This window comes from Podarcis raffonei, chromosome 17 (assembly GCF_027172205.1).
Source record: "Podarcis raffonei isolate rPodRaf1 chromosome 17, rPodRaf1.pri, whole genome shotgun sequence".
Lineage (NCBI taxonomy): Eukaryota > Metazoa > Chordata > Lepidosauria > Squamata > Lacertidae > Podarcis > Podarcis raffonei.
Window position 1 is genome coordinate 1,275,380 of NC_070618.1, and position 20,132 is coordinate 1,295,511.

The 20,132-nt window shown below is 42.8% G+C and overlaps 1 protein-coding gene across 1 annotated transcript in view; it reads right to left on the bottom strand.

Annotated features, from left to right (window-relative positions):
* Positions 1-20,132, bottom strand: part of ADGRL3 (adhesion G protein-coupled receptor L3) — a 505,316-nt gene that overhangs the window by 67,427 nt on the left and 417,757 nt on the right. The window contains exons 19-20 of the mRNA XM_053370359.1: positions 14,972-15,038; positions 13,576-13,667 (exon numbers count right to left, since the gene is read on the bottom strand). Coding sequence (XP_053226334.1) covers positions 13,576-13,667; positions 14,972-15,038 — 159 coding nt within the window. The remainder of the gene's footprint in view (positions 1-13,575; positions 13,668-14,971; positions 15,039-20,132) is intronic.

Here is a 20,132-nt window from a genome sequence, read left to right on the forward strand (position 1 = left end):
CAGAAACTGTATTTTCTGCTTCGGTTTCTTTCTTGAGTGCTCTGTATAGCCGATATTTTAGCTAGAGAAAAGGAAATTGAAGGGGGAGCTATGGGTAGCTGTAGAAAGAGAACAAACCTTTACCATTTCTACTGAGGACAGAATTAGCCACAATTTAACCCTCATACAACCCATGGACTTATATAGAATAAGTGAGATTTACTTCCAAGGAAACCTGCAGGGATTATGAACTTTCTCTGAATTGCTTATGTTCTGAGCTGATCAGGACTTTGCAACTGAGTTTACATCATTCATTACAAGGCATTTATTTTGGGGGGGGGGCTAGACATGGGGAGGGGCCTGTGAGAACTGTTCATCAACAAAATGAAGTTTTCTTCCAGGTGACGAAGCTACTTCCCTGAAGGGGTTAAAGGGAAAAATGAGGAATCTTCAGGTTAAGGGAATTCATTTTTAGCAGTGAAGGGCCAAGAAGACCCCTGGAACACCTTCATTGCTCACAGTTCTGTGATCCTCAGACTGAGGCAAGCAATTCAAGAAAGAAAATGATTACCAAAACAGAGCAAAATATAATTAAAACCTCCACACTGGAAAGCGGCCTTACAAGTGATTAACTCATCTAGCTGATATATTAGGCTAAGATTAATGCATCAAAAAACCAGTTCCTATTCAAAGCCTGAGTCTCTCCCAGGATGACAATGGTTGGAGGTATAAACTGTTGCCAGCAATTCTCACACTACTCCTGTGTAGCTGCCCACTGATAGCTCCCTTCTGAAAAGAAGCTAAGATATGAATCAATATGATGCTAGATAAGTCATTTAAGATGCTCTGGTCGGGTACACGGCCTTTACTGGAACTTGGCAGACAGACGGGGAGAATGATTTGCTATGGCCAAGCTGGCCTCTAAGCATATAATCCTGCAAAACTGAAAAACCGAAAGGATATTTTCTACAAAAAGACCTTTTAGATTACATTACAAATGGAAGAAAAGTTTCAGAGAATTTCCTTGAGCTAGACATGGAATGAAATGAACCAATGTCTAAGGGTCAGAATACATGGCGGTTATGCAAGACGGCTTGTGCTTTTCGTCTGTATTCCTTTAAAGGACTTATTTACTTGCATATGTGCTTGTTGGTTTATATTTCCTCTTATAACCATTTTCTTTCAGTACTCCTTTCTATTTTTCTGTTATGAGAATCTATATAACACAACTGTTCCGACTGCTGTAGGTGGGGCGGGTGAGGGGTGTTCAGGAGTGACAGGGGGTTGTTAAAATTCTGGGATAAAACCATTAAACAATAACAAAATAAACATTTTCCTTTGGGAGCTTCTCTTGTTGTGGACTTTTAGATTAAAAACATATAATTCCCGAAATGCATACTGGGGGATGTAAAGTGTGAATGCGGCAAATGGATTTTTTAAAAACAGAAATGCATTTTGGATAGTAAATAAATGTATAATTTACACTTGGCAACAATCGAGGGGTGGAATACAATGCTAAGCTAAGGCGATTGTTCTTTCAGTGCAATCATTTTGGCTTGCTAGATGGAACCATCTCTCCTCCTCTTCTCTTGCCCTGTTCTGTTCTGAGGATTACTCTGACCTCTGCTGAACAAATTTTGGGAGGGCAGGAGGGGCATGGGAAGGAAAGAGAGAAAAAGCCAGTTGCACAAGCCGAAGTTCTTGTGAAGGCTCCCACTGACTGGACTCCTTAGCTGAATCCTGCCCCAGGTTTGCTCCCGTGTAATGTGTGAAAATGGATCACAGCCAAGAAGTTAATTTGGCTTTTATATGCCCGTTCTTCAGCAAGGCTGTTGACCTCAGCTCCTACTGATCACAAAGGCAAAAGGATCTTATGAGAATAACCACACACTTTCCCAGAACTTCTCAAGACTAAATGAAAAATAAACCATGTCATGAGGCATTTTCACATGTTTGAAATTGATGTTCATATTTTACCTGAAGGAAAGGAGCTATCAGCAGCTGGGCTCACACGAAGCAAATGTAATTAATGGTGAACGTTATGGCTGCAAGTGAAGGCAGAGGAGGACTTTGCAACAGATGCCCTTCTCTCTTTCCCCCAGTGACACACTGCATCCCACCAGCTGAGCCACAGCCTGTGCATTTTGTTCATTTATTAATGCCCATTCTGCCATAACTGGAAGGATCAGAGTGAGCATTTACACAGCAAGACACAAAATTAATAAAGAACAATTCAACTAACAATGCATATGCAATTGCCTCCAACTGAACTTCTCCCCAGATTTTTCGGGCTTCCAAATTCTGGTGTGGCTAAAGATAACATTACATAGTGATACAGCATTGTAACAAAGCCAACTTGCTGCATAAAATGATGCAGGTGTTCTGTGGGTAGGAAGTTGAACTTGCACTGAAGAGCATTTCCACTCAGCAGCAGGAGGAAGAAGTGTTACTGCTGGGAAATGTCTCCCTGTTCAAACCCCTCTCCATCGATGAAATGCTGCCCAAGTGTGGACCTTAAGCAGGATCAGGCTGAGGGCAGATTTTGGCTCAGCATTTTGCCACAGTTTTTAGTTCATATCCGCCTTTGGCCACTAGTGATGCACATCGGCATGTATGCGCAAGGTTTAGATCAAAGCTGGGTGAGGAATCCTAAGGCAATAATGCATTCGCATTGATTACTTTTAGCACTGATTTAATCAATGCCGCACTGATTAATTAATGATCAAACGTGTTGCAAAACTGCAGCAAACTGGGCATGGCGAATTCATCATTTTTAGAAATTTTGCAAGTTAAACTGTAAGGCAGGCAGACTGGACCACGGGACAGAGTGAACCTACTGGAGGAACTGCTCATCCTTAAATTCAATGGCTAAAAATGGCATTTTAGACTGCAAGTGAGGGCTGATGACTTCTATATCACTCTCTCACGCAAAAACTAGCATGTCAGGGAGAAATGATGCCATCAGCGTATACATCATGCGGTGGTTTTGCTTGTCTTGCTTAGCTGTAACAATGGTTCCCAAAGATGTTTTTGTGTGGGCTTTAGGGAGATCCCAAAAGTAGCAGGGGCTGTTTCTCCCCCCTCCCTGCACTTGCTCTGTAACATCTGGTATTCAGAGGTATCCTAACCACGAAAGGTTCCATCTTGCTCTCCTGGCTAATAACCATTGATAGCCTTTATCCTCCATGAATTTGATTAATCTCATTTGAAAGCCATTGAAGCCAATGACCACCGCATCTCGTGGGAACTGAATTTCTGTCACACGGCTGCTCCTTTGCTGAAGTGTACAGCTTCATCACTCAAATGCCGAGAGTGGAGGTTGAATCAATGTGCAGCACATTTGCAGAAGTGTATTGTATTTTAGTAATTGTTAGAGCCTTGAAGGGTCTTTGGCACAAAAAGGTGGGATTATAAATGAATAAATGAAAGAATACAGTATGCACAGTTACTGATTTGCTCAAGTGCACTAGATGTCTTCTTCTTCCAAGCACCTGGAGTAGATAGATGTGCTGTTGGGTGCCCAGAAAATTACTGCATATAAATGTGTTTGAACCACCAGATAATGTCAGCCAGCATTGTCCTGGGCTTCAGCTGCACTCAGAGCTGGGCAATTCTGCAAGCCAGGACAGGCGCTAGGATTCCCATAGTCTCATATACACAGATGGTATATATGCCTTTGGGAACAGGCATCTCAGGTAAGAGGGCAGCCCTATTCTCAAGCTGAAGATGGTTCATCATCAGGATGTCAAGTATGTCAGGACACAATATAGATGATAATTCCCATGGGAAGTGAGGCAGACTTGATAAGTCATTCTTGTCCAGCACTGCAGCAAATCTGAAAAGTCGCGGAGCGAGGTATGCAGCGCTGAACTCCATCGGGCAGATCTTCCTATTTCTAACTACATCGCCAGCATCTCTTGTTACATCTTGTATGCCATGATGTTGAATACATGCCAGTGAGTCAGTTGGAGCAAGCCAAGATGAAGAAGTGCCAATCATCTCTGAATCCTCTGCGGTGTACAGTACAGTAAGCACTTATGAATGCCCTAGAGGCCTCGCTATAGTAAGTTTGCCTCAGGTCCTTGGCATGCGGATCCCCTTCTGACCAGGCCACAAAGACTGCCAATCCTCACAGATGTTCATTCCACTTGATTTGCTGAGAAGAGTTCTGGGCTTCAGGCCACCACGAAGCAAAATTCATTCATTAATGCTGAACGCTCCCTTTTCAGAGAACCGCTGAGGGAAGTTGTGATATTCTTGGTCTTAGAGGCTCTAGCAGAGTCACTTCCAAACAATAACTTGGGAGGTAAAAGGTAAAGGGACCCCTGACCATTAGGTCCAGTCGTGGCTGACTCTGGGGTTGCGGCGCTCATCTCGCTTTATTGGCCGAGGGAGCCGGCATACAGCTTCCGGGTCATGTGGCCAGCATGACTAAGCCGCTTCTGGGGAACCAGAGCAGCGCACGGAAATGCCGTTTACCTTCCCGCCGGAGCAGTACCTATTTATCTACTTGCACTTGGACGTGCTTTTGAACTGCTAGGTTGGCAGGAGCAGGAGCAGGAGCAGGGACCGAGGAACGGGAGCTCACCCCGTCGCAGGGATTCGAACCGCCGACCTTCCGATCGGCAAGTCCTAGGCTCTGTGGTTTAACCCACAGCGCCACCTGCATCCCTTAACTTGGGAGGTAATAGTCCACAATAATCAGAGCAGCTCAGGACAATTACCTCCCACAGAAGTCATTGAGGGTGGGTACACAGAAGATTTCTATGCCATCATGACTTTGAAGGAAGTGGCTCACCTAACTGCCGGTTCTTACTGGGAGCTGGAGTGCTGATGCTTCAGTGCTACTCAGGAGGACCTTGCTAAGTGTTGACCCCACGTAAGAGATGTGGGACATCAAGCTGGTGGTTTGGGGCAATGATGATTTAAAGAGTCAGACATAGCAGTTCTACTTGGTTGACATCTTTGCAGGTCTCACTGATGACATTTCCATGGGTAAATGGCTTGCCTGGATAGAGAAAAATATCAGGAGAACCAAGCATTCTTCCCTGATGTCAAGGCAGAATACCACATTCTCTGTGGTATCTTCACATCTTAAGGCAGCAAATTCTACAGTTTAACTATGTTTTATAAAACATTGGCTCAGGATTTCAGTGTTTGATCTAGGGAAGGGTTTGTACCAACACCTGACCAATGAGGAATTTGTCAGCAAATGGCAGAAAACCATGGCTAAAAAAGCCACCTCTATTGGGCTGTCTGCCCCCCAACTGTATTACCTGGGTTATGAAGGCGCCCTAAAGACGTTAAAGAAAAGATTATGGGATAATGCACACAGTGACTTGCGATCTCGATCACACACAGTCTGTAGTCCGCTGGCAGTAGGAGTACAATATGGGCACGTCTTTAAGTTAACATCTTACATTAAAAACCTGACAGTACCAAATTATCGAAGGCTTTTCACCAAAGCCAGACTAAACGTCTTTCCTTCTGCAGTGTTGAATGGCAGGTTGAGAGGAGTTCCCTACCAGGACAGACTTTGCTCGTGTGCTCAAGACATTGATTCCATAAAACATATTTTGTTGCACTGTGCAAAATATGAGCAAGCCAGGGCTGAACTGATACTACCCTTGCTGGTACCTTTCCCGGGAAAAGGTACTATGTCAGGTTCCTACTGGAAGACCGGACAAATGTTAGAACATTAGCAGTGGCAAAGTTTTTATCAGTGGTTGCAAGAACCAATGATCCCTATATTCTGAACAAAATGTTTGTTTATCCTGGAGGGAGGCTGTATGAATTGTGTGTTGTTTTGTAATGATTTGTTGGGTCTCTGGACAGTAATAAAGATTGATGAGCTTAACTATGTGCTGTGTGGAGAAGTAATTCTTTTTGTCTGCCCTAAATCTCCTGAAAGGCAGTTTCAATGGATGGCCCAAAGTCCTAGTATTATAAAGAGTTTTTGTCCACACCACACTTAATTCTATAAACTTCTGCTATGTCCTCCTGCCCCCCTGGACATTTTAGTTTTAGGATAATTGCTCCAGCCCCTTGATAATGTTGCTTGTCCTTTTCTACATCTTCTTGCTCCTCTATAAGAATTTTTTTGTTATGTGGTGACCACAACTGTACATAGGATTCCAAGCGTAGAATTCTATGGGGAATTGTGACACTGGCGGTTCTGGTTTTAATCTCTTCCCTAATGATCGCTAGAATGGGATTCGCCTTTTCACAGTTGCTACACAGTTAGCCGATAACCAATGAAAATGTTCGCTATGAACCAATATCTCTTTCCACCGCAGGTTCAGATCCCCACAGCGTACAGGTGCAGTTAGCGTTGCTGTTTTTGCCTCAAGATCTATCACTTTACCGTTTACTACATTTGCCTGATTGTTGTCCATTTACCCAGCTTGGAGAGATCCTCTTGGAGCTCTTCACTGTTCCCTTGGGTTTTCATCCTCTTGAATAATTTTATATGATCAGCACACTTGGCCACCTTCCTGCTCACCCCCAACTTCTTGTAAAGAAGTTAAGCACAAGTCACCACACAAATCCTTGGAGGACTCTCCTCCATTGAGAGAGCTGTCCCTGAAGTCTTACTCTGCTTCTTTAACTAGTACTATCCCTTAAGAGGACTAGGGAAGCTTCTCCTGCCTCCATAAAGTCCATAGGGACTCCAAGACTGAGCTCCTGCTCTTCATACTTTCTCACAGTTGATGCTCCCTTGGCACCTGACAGTTTGCCTTCTTGGACTATGCTGCTTCATTCTGGCCCCTCTGCTCACTTGCTGCCACTTCTGAAACCTCACATTTACCTGTCTTAATTATGCTGTTGGTTGCCGGTCAACTAGCTGATAGTTTGCACCTATCTCACTTGGGGGCTCAGATACTGTTCCCCCTGCGAACCCTCTATTCCTAGGGAACCTCGATCCACAGTGTGGACCCAGGAGTCTCTGCTACCAATCCAGTATTCTATTCACTCCAGTATAGTGTCTCAAATGTACCATCTTTAGAGAACTGAATGGGACTATCTTCCTTCCTTCCTTCCTTCCTTCCTTCCTTCCTGGGCTAAAAGCTCTGCCGTGGTTGTAATAATATAAATTATTAGATCATTTACCAACTGTATAATAAACAGTTTTAATAAATAACACTTGAACACACCATTTTATGTTATTAATAGCAGGCTCTGCAATGCGTTTTTTGCCTATTTACATTAAGCAGTACAGAATGGAAATTCAAATGCAGAATGGCATTGTTGGGAGCTGATTATTCAATCATGCTGGAGAATGAGCAAATGAACGAATGCCTGGTGGCATGACTAATGCTACTAGATCCTATAATAATGTTGTTTGAGTGGGTAAGGAAAAGCTGGCCTCTGTGCCTTTTGCTCGGCTTGGTCCTTGGTTATGTTTCTCTATTAGTTGCTGGTGAGTAGAAGGTTTTTTAGATTAGTGGCTGGCAACCACCCAAGGTCCGAGAGGGAGGTAGCATTGTTCAGAATAACTGGAGGTACTTTGGAACAATTTTGGCTGAGATCTGTAGGAGACAAGTGATAGTCTGTTATGTTCTCTCCTAGGTTTGCCCTGTAGTAAGATATAAATGAGTGACACTTGTTAATCTGTTTCTTTATTTGGTTAGGTGGGTATGCTAGTCTAAAAATGCCTGAAGTAAATCCTGTTTAAGCAGCTATAGCAAACACAGCTGTATCAATGGGCTAGCTGTAATCCATGTGTGGTGTGCTCTGGATGATATCTGGATTGAAAGTGAAGCTGCTACATTGACATTCTTGTTGAGAAACACACAATACTCATGGCCTGTTGAAGAATTATGCATATTGACCAGGAAATGTGCATAATCCCCTCTTCATGGACAGATTATGTGCACATTCTCCATGATGTGTGGTGAATGTGCACAATGATTCAGATGAACTGTTCAACTCATATTACCTTAAAATTCACACACATTGGCCCTGTGGGCTCTAGGCCTTTCAAGTTTTTGTCACAATAAATGCTAGTCTTTTGAGTGCAACACGACCCTTTTGGATACCATCATGGTGCAGAATGACACCAAAGTGGTAACAACCACATTGCTAAAGACAGAATCGCACCTATGACTTCTCAGATCACAGTGAAAAGGGTCAGGATGACTCTTCTTTCAATGAATCTTAGAAGATCAGTAATCTAAATCGTGACTGAAAAGCTACGCGTAGTAATTGCTGCCAATCTAGCAGTGATAAAATGTGCTAGAATAAATCATTTCCCCCTGGTTCTTGGCCTAACCTTTAAACATTTTCATATACTGGAAGAACAATTACATTTTGAATGGAAAAGATCTACTTGGTATTACTCGGTGCGCACATGCATTCCATATCGTTTTCTTAACTCCTTGCTGTTAAGACCTAGAGTGTCCTGCTCTGGACCTGCAGAGGAACCTCTGGGACGAGGCAGCAAGGAAGGTCAGTTGTCACCACATTGTGGGAAGTTCCTAATGAGCAACTTGCTTTGACAAGGATTGAAAGTGAACTGCGGTACTTTGAGTCCCTGCCTTTAATCCACCTCTCCTAGGCTCTGCCTGTTTGGGGATAACTAGGGTCTAGGGACGCAGGTGGCGCTGTGGGTTAAACCACAGAGCCTAGAACTTGCCGATCAGAAGGTTGGTGGTTCGAATCCCTGCGATGGGGTGAGCTCCCGTTGCTCGGTCCCTGCTCCTGCCCACCTAGATGTTCGAAAGCACGTCGAAGTGCAAGTGGATAGATAGGTACCACTCTGGCAGGAAGGTAAACGGCGTTTCCATGCGCTGCTCTGGTTCTCCAGAAGCGGCTTAGTCATGCTGGCCACATGACCCGGAAGCTGTACGCCGGCTCCCTCGGCCAATAAAGGGAGATGAGCGCCGCAACCCCAGAGTCGGTCACGACTGGACCTAATGGTCAGGGGTCCCTTTACCTTTAGGGTCTCTTTAAATGCCAACCCTCTGCACTTAAAATTGGTTGGTGCTCCCTGACCTGGTGCACTCCCTTCACTGTTGGACTGGCAAGGTACTATGGAAGGCACTCAGTTTCCTGAGCTCAGGGAAGATCCTGAAGGGTCCTTGCACTGGGGCCCTGACATCTGCTTCAGTGGGCTCCTGCCTGCCAGCCTCGAGCTCCGTGGTCCCGATCAACAGCATCAGCCTCATTGCCAGGACTCTGGGTTGGCTCTCTTGCAGGTGAAACTATGGTATAACCGAGTGTCTAGGTCTCTTCTGGATCCTGGGGTCACAACACAGAAACTTCAAAGGCTCATTCACATCCTGTTCATTTGGCCTGGTTTCAGTTGGAATCACATGACAACGTAGAATATGTGCTTGCTAGCATGGCCACTTGGGAACTGGGGCGATGTTCATTCTGACTTGTCAAAGCCAGTTGAGAGAAGCAGTGCCCATTATAGCCATATCTACAGTTGTGTGGCACCTGCACAACAATATGGACCCTGCGTGTGGGTTTTTCTGTTAGCTACCCTTTTCTCTACTTTCAGTCAAAAATTCAGAGAAGTTTGTTGAATGATGTATAGTTGGATGGGAGCCATTTCAAAGACCTCTGCTGGTCCTTTTCGCTTGGGCTTGGCACCAAGACTGTACTTGTGGCCTTAGTTGAGAACCTCCGTTTTAGGGATGAATAGAGGCGACCGCACTCACTGACCCTTTTCTGAAGTTGTTGATATGGGAGTTCACCAGGTGGTGCAGGTTCTACTCATTTCTGGAAGGAACAATGGCAAAAAGGTTTCTCTTCATCTTCCCAGAGCCTTCTCTGTGATATTCCACAAGGTCAACCCTGTTCTGCTATACCTCAGTGGTATAGCACATGTTTCACGTGTAAAGAGTTCTAGCATCTTCTGTCACCAAAAAATCAGGCGGCACAGAAAGGAAATGACTTTGCCAAAGACCTTGAAGAACTGCTGCTATTTGATGTTGACCAGAGAGTACCCAATCTGTTCTCTACAAGCCTCATTCAGGTGGTCTGTGACGTGTCTGTGGATTTGTGGTTGAAGATGGGAGACGGCACATCTATCACATTAGATTTACAGATTCATTTTCCACTGTGTTTTATTGCTTCTTTTCTTTACTTCATTTTCTTATTTTATTGCTTCTTTTATTTCTTATATTATATTACAATCTGAATTCTATGGGGGGGAATTCACAGTCTCACTAAGGCAATTGTTCCTTCAAGGCAAGCATGTGCTGTTCAGGGGGGGGTCTCCCCCCTCAATTCTGGCCAATGAAAGGGGTGCACGGGGGAGTAGGGAGGGGAAGCCCCATTGCACAAAGGGAAATCCTTGTAGGGGGCTTCCACTGATAAGATTCGTTAGCTGAATCCTGCCCTGTTGAATTCAAATTGCAATACAATAATATACAATATAAGAGGAAAGAAACAAGTAAAGTACCATTAAAAAACACACAGCATCTAGACCAGTGCATTGCAATTGATACAACAGGCAGAAAAATCATTAAGCCGAAACCCTAAACAGTTTTTAAGGGGACCGTGGAGGAAAATGTTTGGAAACCACTATGATAGATAGTACTTAAGGTAAAGGTACCCCTGCCCGTACGGGCCAGCCGTGTCCGACTCTAGGGTTGTGCGCCCATCTCGCTTAAGAGGCCGGGGGCCAGCGCTGTCCGCAGACACTTCCGGGTCACGTGGCCAGCGTGACGAAGCTGCTCTGGCGAGCCGGCACCAGCGCGGCACACGGAAACGCTGTTTACCCTCCCGCTATAAAGCGGTACCTATTTATCTACTTGCACTTAAGGGTGCTTTCGAACTGCTAGGTGGACAGGAGCTGGGACCGAAAGACGGGAGCTCACCCCGCCGCAGGGATTCGAACCGCCGACCTTACGATCGGCAAGTCCTAGGCACTGAGGTTTTACCCACAGCGCCACCCGCGTCCCAGATAGTACTTAGATGGACCAATAAGCACACTCCCTCTAAGGCAGCTTCATTTGTTAGTTCAATCTGTTTATAAGGACATTGGGTGAGATTCCCATGGAGATATGCTCCCTGCTCACTAGTATGGGGCAGACTTGGAGCAACATGCCTCTATTTCACTCCAACTAGGTTCCGTTTCTGAGTTTATCTGTTTTATAGTCATGGAGGGGACTGTGTGACATGAGCCACCTGAAGGTGAATCCTGACAAGTTGGAAATAATGATGGTTTGGCAGCACATCCTGCTCAATAAGGTTTGCAGCCTTGGGATGTTCTTGGAAGTTAAGGTCACAATGGAGGTCACATTTTTCTTTCCTACACTCCATGAAAGCGGAGGTGGCAGTCTTCTATTAATTGGTGACTAGCTCCCCATCTTTTACTTTGTCTGATGCTAAACTACCAAAAGGAGGACCCACAACAAAACGTTGCAGTCCAAAGGTAGCACAGTACATTCCACTTCCCCTTCCACCCAGAAGCTGTCTTTAAAAAGGAAGCACATCTTGTCCTCCTGAGGACAAGGAACAAAATATGGAAAAGGAAGAAACTGAGGGAGGACGACGACATGCTAGCACTCATTTCAAAAACCTTCACAGACAGTCACATAGAAGAGATTTATTCTCTGTTGTCCCAGTGGAAGGAATTAGATCTTAAGCTACAAAAACAAATATTTCTTTAGGAAGAAAAGCTACTGAACTACTACTAAGCTACTGAACTAAGGGGGGGACACTTGTTGGAGGTCTTCAAATAGAAGATTTTTTGCACTTCAACAGGAGATTGGACTAAACAGTCCACTAGGTTCCACTGAACTCCATTACAGGCCTATTATGGCCCATTCCCAGTCTTCGGAAAGCAGTGTAAGGGTTTGTTTGTTTGTTTTTAATGTCAGGTCCATAGCAAGTAAAATATTCTGCTGCTTTAGTTATTTTCTCGAACTTTTACATATGTTGCACTGATATATTTTTTAAAAGTGTACTAGTAATGGAAGTTTGGGGGGGCACAAGATATTCTGGTTAAATACCAAAAGCGGATTTCAAAAGATAGTATTGTTTTTGGTAGAAGGAACTCAAATTGCTAATAGGTAGGTTAAAGGTTTTCTCTAACATTCAATTACACTCAACAAGAGATAAGAATTGCATTTTAAAGATCTAGGTTAAATAAAGAAAAAAAGGCAATATTGGTGGGCTTTTCCTTTCTGGTTGTGCGTAGAATACAGAAAAATCAAACCATGATTTTTCTGTAAACAAGGGAAGGGTTTTAAAAGTGAGTTAGATTCAGATGAAGTAGAAGCAGTCATTGTGAAGGAGGGAGGAACACATTAGGCACAAGAAAAAGAGTAATTAATGATCAAAATTTGTACCAAAAAGTTTCCCAATCTTAAGCTGCTAGATGCTAATGGATGGGAATCATTGACATTTAACTATAAGATCTCAGCTGATGCTATGGATGTAAAAGGATAAATTTTAGCAGAGTTTTATCAACTCATGCTTTCTGATTTGGAGGTGAGCACTATCTATATGGTCTGCCAAGTCAGATGTGACAGCAAACTATTGCTTCTACTAAACAGGAAAATGGGACAGAAGCTGAGATAAAGATGAATAAAGAAGAGAGGAGAAGAGAGAAGAGAAGAGAAGGTAGTGGGAAGTTCACAGCTCATTCTCTGTCCTCCAAATCATAGTTTGGATAATTGGTCTGAGTTGAACCAGACTAATTATCACTATCTGGCTTCCATTCCTCAATGTCTATGGTTTTGAATTTAAGCCACAACAACAGAAACAGCTAACCTATAGAGACAATAACTTCTCAATCTGATTTGAATGTGGTCAAGTCCTAGAGAAGAGGTCCCATTGGCAGACAAAATAACATATGGCGTACTTTGCTCTCTGGTTGGACTTTGTTGTCAGTAAAAAAAACATCAGGACGTAGTCTACTAGGACATTCAAAGTTCCCTCTGATACAAGTTACAGAACCATTTGCACCCAGTAAGTCACTATCCTGGAACACTAAGCACAATGAAATAATTAAACAACCTACAACTGTATCCATTTCCTTCCTATTATTTACTTCTACTTTCAGTGTGAATTACATGTATGCTTTTTATTGCAGAAGAATAAATACATCTTTGTCTTAACGACTGAGGGCTGCTGCTTGTTTTTTAAACAGCTGTCTTTGGGCACTGGGCATTTTAAAAAAGTATCACTGCACCTTGCTAAACATTCCTAGATGCCTTTCAGATGTAGAAACAGCTGCTTTTGCATTAGAGGTTGCATCAGAGTGCAACATTCAAGTAGACTGGGTCTTTCACACAGAATCACATGGCCAAAACTAGGCAACGCTGCACTATAGCTACATAAGTTACCTTCATGGGAAAGGAACTCTTAATGGCATTGTACAATAGTGCAAAAATGTTGGAACACAAGAAAATCAACACTTTGGGTTGGATCCAGGCTATATAAGTTTCACCGAACTCCCACTGAAGGCAATGGGACCGAAGTCCAGACTGACTTGTCTCATCATTTTCAGTGTGGGTCTTGAATTCAACCAACTTTTTCTGGATCCAACCTAGTATTTTCTTGCTGGCGTTATCCTAGAATAATTATGTGTTGTTTACATAACACAGTTGAGAACACAACGAGTGAAAATTCACTTACTTGATATTGTCGAGACACCCAGATTCAGGTTTCAATATGGCTGTATGATGAAACATTTTATAAAGAGCAATCCCAAGGAAGATTACATTAAGCTGAAATTAAAAATAAGAAGCAAGTTATGAGAAAAAGAAGGGGATTAACCCAAGGCTCTAGTTTTCTCTACGGCGGCAAAACTATGATTGGACTGCACTAGTTCACACAGCAAGTGGAGACTCACATTACTGTATATTCCTCCACACAAAAGTAAAAATTCTTACAGATAAAGCACTAGATGTCAAAGAGAAGACTCTAGACTAGCTACCTCTCTGACATCCTAGTTTTCTTTGTGGGATGATTTTTTTTTTGTATGCAGGACTGTACCAACATGTGTGCGCCCACCTGCAAGCTGAAATGGTACAGCCCAGACACTGATTTATGACATTACTGAGAGCTGGGCTGGGCCTTAGTCTTTTATTTGCATTCTTCATAGCAGAAGAAGCGGATTAAGAAATTAGTTTGTAGGGTCAGCCCAAGTAGACAGTTTTCAAAGGTGACTTGTGGAAAAGGGGCACCGAAAGCCCACAGGGCAACACAAAGACACAACGTTAGACAGACTGATCTTAACAAGTTCTTTTACAGGGAAAAAAGCAGATGCTTAAAATCTGACATGTTGCTTTTCCGGATCTCTATAGCGTGTTATTCAATCCTTGCTCTTCAGTCACAGTGGTGACACTGCTGTGCAGGACTTTTGGAAATGTGCAAACACAAAGGCAGAACAGAATAATAGGATGCACAGGAAGGGAAGCAATTGCTAAAAATCCATGCTGCGATGACTAGACAAAGCAAATCCTGTTATACTCTGTAAAAGATACAAAAATCCTCAACCGATGTACCCATAGGAATCTTTCTTGAAGGTGCAGGATCAAAGAACCACACAACCAAGATAACAACCAGAAGACTACAGTTAAACACTGTTTCTGTATATGTCTCTAAGACCCAAGCAAAAAGAACAACATCTTGGCTCTGTTGAACCTTTAGCAGAATAAGGAATAGATGTGGGTTCAGTCTCTCATGTATGCCCTTTTATTTGCACAGATTCACAAGAACACTCCTTAAGTGGGCAAATATTAGGGCTGGACCACCTTGGCTTGGCCCACCTGGGGGCAATTCAGGGATGTTGAAGGGCAAGTAGGAGATGGGGGGGAAGGAGCAGCAGGCAGCCTCCGCAAAGAGCACCGCAGGACTGATTGAAAAAGGACTTCGAAACAGCCCCACACTGCACCTTGGTTGCACAAGCTTTCCCCCAATGCGTCCAGCCTCACAGACCAGGATTCAACTACCAGGCAACACCAGGCACTGTCTGCTAAGTATGCGATAAAAACATGCCCTGAAAGTCATGCTAATCAGGAATTCTTACCATAATTATCAAGGTTGCAGGTCCTATAAAGCTCCAGATGAAATACGTGTCAAGTCGAAGCCAACATCTGTAATGGAAATGCAGGAAAATATGGCATGTAAGGGGCATCTAAGAAGCATATATCAAGTGTGAGTAAGTGACAGAGAGGAATGGGAGCAGTGTAACGTTCCACTAGGAGGCAGGAAATATCACATTGCTTGTTCATTTAAAACCTGAATTATATGCCTGGTTTCTGACAGTGCTATTGATGGAGTAAGATAATTACCTCTGGAGGAAGCAGGAGAAAATAGCACAGATTCTACTTGCTAAGACCTTCCGTTTCTGTCATAGAAAATCTTTATAAAAGCCCTAAAACAGCCATTAAATCTAGCTGCAAGCTATTCACTGCTGCTCAGCCAGACTGCCAGCTTCCATAGCAGGTGAAGATCTGAACGATTTAGTGAAAAGGGAAATAAATTTAGGATTAGAAGGTCTGAAGCTTAATTAGATTCAGGAGTTTTCTGTTTTCATGAATATTTCTAGAAATGCAACTGACCTTTAGAATCAAGCTAGGTGATTCATGACCTAACCTAAATTATTAATAGCTTCATTTTATCTGATTTAATATCCCCTAATGGTTAATGATTTGGGGAAATTACATTTCCATTCTGAGTTTTCCCAATGACAAAATGGGCATAAGGTAACAAGACAGTTGAACATAAATCTACCCTTATGATCTTCTGTTTTTGGTAGTTTAATGTATCAAGAGCTGCACACTCACAAGAGATTGAATACCTGCTAGCCAAAGAAATATGGGAATACAGTCATTTTCAAATATGCAGATTTTCTCTGAAATAAAATTCTAGATGGAGGCAGAGGACCTTCTGAACTGATGACTGAGATCAGTAATGTGGGTAAACAATCTAAGGTTGAATCCAGACAAGGCAGAAGTACTGTTGCTCAGAGATTCAACAGACCAAGAGACACTGTTCAGCCTCTTTTGGATAGGGTTGCATTCCCCCTTAAGTACCAGATACACAGTTGGGAGAGCGTTTCTGGATTCAGTGCTGGTCCAGAAAGCTTAGATAGTGGTGATGACCAAAAGAAGCCAGAACAGGTTCCCAAAATGGCACACCCTGAGTCAACTCTTTTAGATAAGAACAGATAAAGTTTATTCTTGCTCATACCTGATGAAAAAAAATATAGTCTCCAATTCTCTCTACCTCTCTCTCATTTCTGGGGTTGCCATTACTTTAAACAGAGGCTTTCTGCCCTTAACATCATTATGATGGGATATATTTAAGTGGTGAAATTTGATATGAGCTTTTCTTGGGAGTGAAGCTCCAGTGCTGCCGCTACATTTCAGAAATGGTGGGTTGATAATAAAAATCTCCCCAGCTGATAATGCTTCGATGTATTGCAAGATGAGTTTCCTTTCCCAATTTTTCCTTTCTGTGCTCAGAATGCAAAATGAAACTATCATGAGTTTATATTCTGAGTTTTGCACTGGTGTGGTCTACATGCATAAGGTGAAGAGGAGCTCAAAACTGGCAAAACTGCTGTTGGGAGTCACTTGCTTTAACCCCTTCATACTTTAAACCTTGCAGACTGCTGCAACCGACTTATAAAACACGAAACATAAATTACCGAAGAGTATCTTGCCCAATGAGCAATCAATCTGACTTTTCAAAAAGTTGGGAATGCCGTAAGGGCATACAGCATGTAAATGTGACCTTTGAAGCGACTCAGGAAACTGATCATTGAGGGTAATATTTCATACTGTTGGTTTTTTAAAAAGGCATCAACGGCTCTGGCTCACTTGGAGCTGGGGAGGACTTGGGCAAAATTGAAAGAGAGCCATGCCATAATAAGAGGTTCTCCTCTTGGGCGGCAGCTGTCACTCATCTGCCAGACAAACCCACCTAACAAGAGCTGTCTTTTCTGGTCACCTCACTACAGCTTCCATGAGACTTTGCAAGGATGGACATGTAGGAAAGGAAGAACTGTGGTTGTTTCCTACAATGAACTCTGTCACAGGTTTGCATATTATAATGTTACCATGCAAGCAGAACTATGGCAGCTGCAAACATTGGCCTATTCTTCCTGGCCATTTATACATTGCTGTTTTAGCTACTGATGCAGCTGTTTCAGCATCCTGTTCTATGGTTATTTTTGTTTGTGGAAGAGCAGGAAGCTTAGCATTTTTAATTAGCACAACAGTCTGCCAAACACAAAGCTTGCATTAATGTGGTGTCGTATGTATATTTCATGCACAAGCCATTTTGCCATTAGGCCCCTGTTTAAACGAATAGCGAAGATTTTTGCATTATTTCCTTTCTCTCCTTAGAATTAGTTAGCATTCTTTGGTGCCTGACAAGAGTTTCCGTGTAACTTGGAAACCTGTATATATTCTCCCTTCCAATAAAAGGTATCAACTTACCTATTCTGCATTTCACGCTGAAGATTATACTTCATTATTAAACTTGCATTACAGATTTGCATAGCAAAACATCAGTCCTCTTATTAAGGGTCAAACTAGACAATACGTGGGAGATGTGTGAACAGTGTCCAAATGGATTCATCCATTTATTACTGAAATGCAGCAAACTGTATCAGAGGCTGAAGTCGGGAATGAAGGAGATTTTCCCATTCCTTCCTGCTCAAAATTGCCTCTTCAGCCATCAGAGGAAAAAATATCAGAACCCTAACTATGCCTCCCCCTGCCCCCTGCTAGGGGCAATTTCATCAGGCTGATTTTGAGCAGAAAACGGGCAGCATCTCCTTCCCCCTGCCTTTCCTTCATTAAAACCAGGAGCCTCCAATGGCTGATTTTTCCACTTTAAAAAAGTTGGCAGACCATGAACAAGGATCACCCATGTTGTCAGCTTTGCCCTTGAGGTGTTCAGTGTAATTTTTAACTCCCATGGACAGAAAATTAAGAAAAGCACACTTAAAAAGATTTTTTTAAAAAAACCATTAGCATGGTGGAGGTGGCTGTTGGAGGAACTAGACACAGAGAAGGGGTAATTTATTTCATGGGCACAAATCATCCAATGGATGAGAGAAACACAACAGGTGTCAGGTCAGCCAAGTCAACTCCTATGGTGACGGTCCATTGCTGACTATTCAAGACATTAAGGCATGTCAGCTCAAAGTCAGTGAAATACTTTCTATCTGCAATGTCAACATGCTGTATGTATATACCAAGCCTGGAACTGTTCTACTAAAGCCTTATCTTCTGCAGCAGTAAACTATTTGGATCTTAAACTGCCTCTGTGTGGTGACTAGAACTGGGGACATTGTCTGCTACCTGAGTATCTCACCCCAGATTTTCAACAGGTTATGGGCCCAGCTCCCCAGCTATCAGAGGTAAGAAGGCAGAGGACAGTAAACCTGGATGGACACAAATCAGGCTGGAGTTGAAGCAGTAAATCAGAGACAGATTTAGGGGAGTGTGACTGGTTTGGATGCACTGGACACAGAGCCTTGGGGATGGCATTGAATTTTGGCATTGCACAGGGCACTGTTGAAATCTGAGACCCAGGTCAGCCACTCTTGACAGATTCCAGGGAAGAAGAAAGTGGTGAGTGCATGTGAAGTGTCTCCAGACCTCACGGGACCATTTTCTCCCAGTCTGGGCGGAGCTAAGTACTGTCTTGTAATAGTTGATGGCTCTCTGACTTTTAGAAGACATCTGAAGGCAGCCCTGTATCAGGAAATTTTTAATGTCTGATATTTTACAATTTTTTATGTATGCTGTAAGCCGTCCAGAGTGGCTGGCAAAACCCAGTCAGACGGGTGAGGGATAAATAACAAAATTATTATTATTATTATTATTATTATTACTGATTCTTATTCATATTTCTGCTTTAACACAAAGATGAAACATTTGAAAAGTTCAAAAAATGAGTTACTTGGGCAAATATGAAATTTGACAAGCCAGTTATGGCACTCAAAAGTAACAGAGGTGTGGAATTCCATTCTTCAGATTCTAAAACATTCTTGGAAGAGAAAGGTTGACTAATCCTTACTCTCCTGTAAGAAAATGGGGTGGCAGAAAGAAAATACAGGATTTTTCAGGAGATGTTGCAAACCATGCTGACAGATGCAGTCTATCTGCAACTTTCTGGCAGCTGCTCATTATGTGCAAAACTGCTTGTACACATCTGACACCCTGGAAACTTCCTTCGAGTTATTTCATGAAACCAAACCTGATGCAAAGCATCTCAGAATGATTGGAAGTGCAGCCTTGGTAAACACACCAAAGGCAACACACTGCAAAAATAGCCCCAGAGCTAAAAAAAGGGATTTGACATTATGTGGGTTCAGGGGTCAGACTATACAACTTTGAAGTTCCTTTGTGATTCTAGAAACCATATGTGTGTGTGTGCGCGCACAGCTCTTCAGATATGCTAAATCTGGAATATTAATTAATTTTCAGAACATTCATTTTCCCCTCAACATCTAAACAATTTGAGGAAGTATATTTGATTCAGCTGTTACGTCTTAACATATTTAGAAATATCTCCATAAACATTTCTAAACAAATTTTAGAATTGGTTTGAATGCTACATTTAAAGCACATTAACTTAATTAAACTGGTTTCCCCCCTTATCAAATATTTCACTTCAACTACTTTTGGCAATTAGAGCTATTTATAAGGCAGATAAATTAAGATGCCTTGCTTTACACTTTTGTTTATTAGGTATGTCATGTAATTGTTCCGTATCAAAAGATATAGCAATTCTTGCTACAGTGGAACCGCTGGGCTTACAGAGAAATCCAAACACACTGTTTATTTATTTTGGTGGAGTTTTCTTTCCACCAGCTCCCCAGGCATCCAGTTGTCTATTGCCTTCTGCGGAATGATACCAACAAGAGGCAGATGTGGAGCGCTCCCTCTTCCCCTCATCCAGTATGTGTCCAGGGTTCCCACTTGTAGCAGCCAGCAAAAAGCCCCCAAATTTCAGTGAGTAAAAACCAGGACATCCAAAAACACGATTTTTCAATGGACTTGCTTAAGACCCAGGACAAAGCTCCATCTTTCAAAAATTCCCCCTGGAAGTCAACTCCGCCTTTGAAATCCCGGTAATGTCCACACTTCCAAATGGTGCTTTCCAGGGAGTGGGAATGAAGGAATGGGTTTCCAAAACCTAAAACCTGACTGGGCAGTCAATCTGAA